Raw genomic sequence first — 2,557 nt, 5'->3', positions numbered from 1 at the left:
CAGGAGGAGAGCTAGTAACGTTAGCAGCACCGCTAACGGCTAACCAATGGAGGTTCACTTCAGTTACACTATGATGCCTTCAGGCACTGCTCAGTGAACGCGAGTACTGGCTGAAGGTCAGTTATAACGTTATCATGATGTGTTCACATGTCATCTGTAAAATGTAGTTTTGGTGATAAACTTTAATAAATCCAGTAGTTTGAAGGAGATGTTTTCACATGAATATAAAATAGATATTGGAGATGAATTATGAGCTGTTTACCTTCCTAACACGAGCTCTAAGCTCATTATTATACTTCAGTAATAATAATTATGAAGAGATTTATTTTAATCTATATAAATACAATATTGTATTCCCTTATCATTTGAATTGTGTGTTTTTATAAAGAAAAAACTCTATAAATGACGATCACAAAGTCAAAGTAGAACATTTAGTATTGTTGATGGTTTACTGAGCGTTGCAATGATTTTTGGGACGGTGACAAAATAAATATTCTGGATCCTTGTAGACCAGCTGCTATAATCAAACAACCATATGGATCATCAACGATCAATAATTAGTTCCAGAGAAATGTGATCAGGGGTCTAAAAGTTCCATTTTGTCCTGTAGTCTTCACGTATAAAGATGTGTTTTTAATGTTTTGGCGTCTCGTTAAACTGAGTTTTAGGTCACTAAAACGTATATTTCTGTAAACGCCTTTAAATATGTAAATATTTAAAAACTCAGTCGATACTATTTACATGTTTCTCATGAAGGAATCTGGTTTTTAGAGTTTTTCCTCAGCAGGACACTGATCCTAAAAACCACGAGTCTGAATATTTCCTATAAAAAGACTTCTTGATAGAAACCATATGAGTCACATTAGTTTTCACCACATGACCAAATATCAAGTCTGCTTCAATGAAGAACTACTTGCTAAAACAAAGGAACATTAAATATAACACACGTTGACAAAGAGAAACCTGTGTCTCTGGTTTACATGTTCCACATTTTATCAGCAGAGTGTCATTCAGTGACTTCACTTCCTGTTTGTGTCTCATGAGTCACGACGTGTCCTCCGATTGATCACGACAACAAACAAGCATTGATTACCGATCGACTAGCAGGAGATATCAGACCTGCTGAAGGTTAGAGGAGGACGACGGACACAAAACACAGCATTTTAGTCTTCTTATTAATTATATTATTTCAACTATTGAGACGTTCACACAGAAACTGTAAAAGAACAAAAGCATGAATGCTCTCCAGGACGACAGAGAGAGAGAGACAGAGACAGAGAGACAGAGAGACAGAGAAAGACAGAGACAGAGAGAGAGGCAGAGAGTGAGAGACAGAGACAGAGAGAGAGACAGAGAGAGAGAGAGAGGCAGAGAGCGAGAGGGAGACAGAGAGAGAGACAGAGACAGAGAGACAGAGAGCGAGAGACAGAGAGCGAGAGAGAGACAGAGACAGAGACAGAGAGAGAGAGAGGCAGAGATAGAGAGAGAGAGACAGAGAGAGGCAGAGATAGAGAGGCAGAGAGAGACAGAGAGAGACAGAGACAGAGAGACAGAGAGAGAGAGAGGTAGAGAGAGACAGAGACAGAGACAGAGACAGAGAGAGAGATATTGATGAAACGTTTGTGATATACAAACACAGTTTTGAAGCCTTGAGTTCGGCCTTTTGGCCGTCACCATCTTGTTTTTTTGCAACCAGTGAACAGGAAGTGAGCATATCTGGACTGAGGAGGAGTGACGTAGAGACACCGTATACGTCTCTGGTAGAGACCTGTCAATCACCGTGTAGCCCCTCCCTAGAGCATCCCCTGCTTTATGGTCTGTTTGACTCTAAATGGACCATAATGTACTAAATGAACATCATGCTGTATTGAAGAAGACTTGAAACTAGAGATTGAGACCATAAACTCATGTTTACAATGTTTACTGAGGTAATAAATCAAGAGAGAAGTAGAGTCATTTTCTCATAGACTTCTATTCAACCAGAGGAGTCGCCCCCTGGTGGACACTAGAGAGAATGCAGCTTCAACACATGAAGAACCGTACGTCTCTCATGATCTGTTACCTTCTTAGCAGGTGTGTCGAGGCGCCCCCCGCAGGCCTTACAGGTGAGTTCGGGTGTGGGGGGGGACGGCTGGCTGTTGAAGCCTGAGTTGGTGTAGGACTGATGACGTCGCTCGTCTCCAACGGGCTCTACGTCAGCACCAGAGTCTAGACACAACCAGTTACAGCAGGACGCAAACATGCCTGGAAAATACACACAAATACACACTTTAAGAAGTATTTAATACTTCATACACAACCAGTTCTGAAACTACTATAACTGTTATTTAAATAAGTAAAAAGTATGTTTTGTTACCTCCTGACATAAATACATGTTAATATCTTTAACACTCTTTAGATACTCATTCACTACAGTACCTGGAACATGTACATATATATATATAATAAATATATATAATATATATATAATATATATATATATATATATATACACACACATACAATATATACATATACATATATATACATATACACATATAATATATATATATATATA

At 38.9% G+C, this 2,557-nt stretch overlaps 1 protein-coding gene across 1 annotated transcript in view; it reads right to left on the bottom strand.

The window, feature by feature from the left end:
• rffl (ring finger and FYVE-like domain containing E3 ubiquitin protein ligase) overlaps window positions 1-2,383 on the bottom strand; it is a 6,378-nt gene extending 3,995 nt beyond the window's left edge. The window contains exon 1 of the mRNA XM_031878913.1: window positions 2,063-2,383. Coding sequence (XP_031734773.1) covers window positions 2,063-2,242 — 180 coding nt within the window. The 5' untranslated portion in view covers window positions 2,243-2,383. The remainder of the gene's footprint in view (window positions 1-2,062) is intronic.
• Between the last annotated feature and the right edge of the window lie 174 nt (window positions 2,384-2,557).

This window comes from Anarrhichthys ocellatus, unplaced genomic scaffold, assembly GCF_004355925.1.
Source record: "Anarrhichthys ocellatus isolate YVR2014 unplaced genomic scaffold, GSC_Weel_1.0 scaffold209, whole genome shotgun sequence".
NCBI lineage: Eukaryota > Metazoa > Chordata > Actinopteri > Perciformes > Anarhichadidae > Anarrhichthys > Anarrhichthys ocellatus.
Note: the sequence above shows the minus strand (reverse complement) of the source record. Positions and strands in the feature narration are given on the sequence as shown.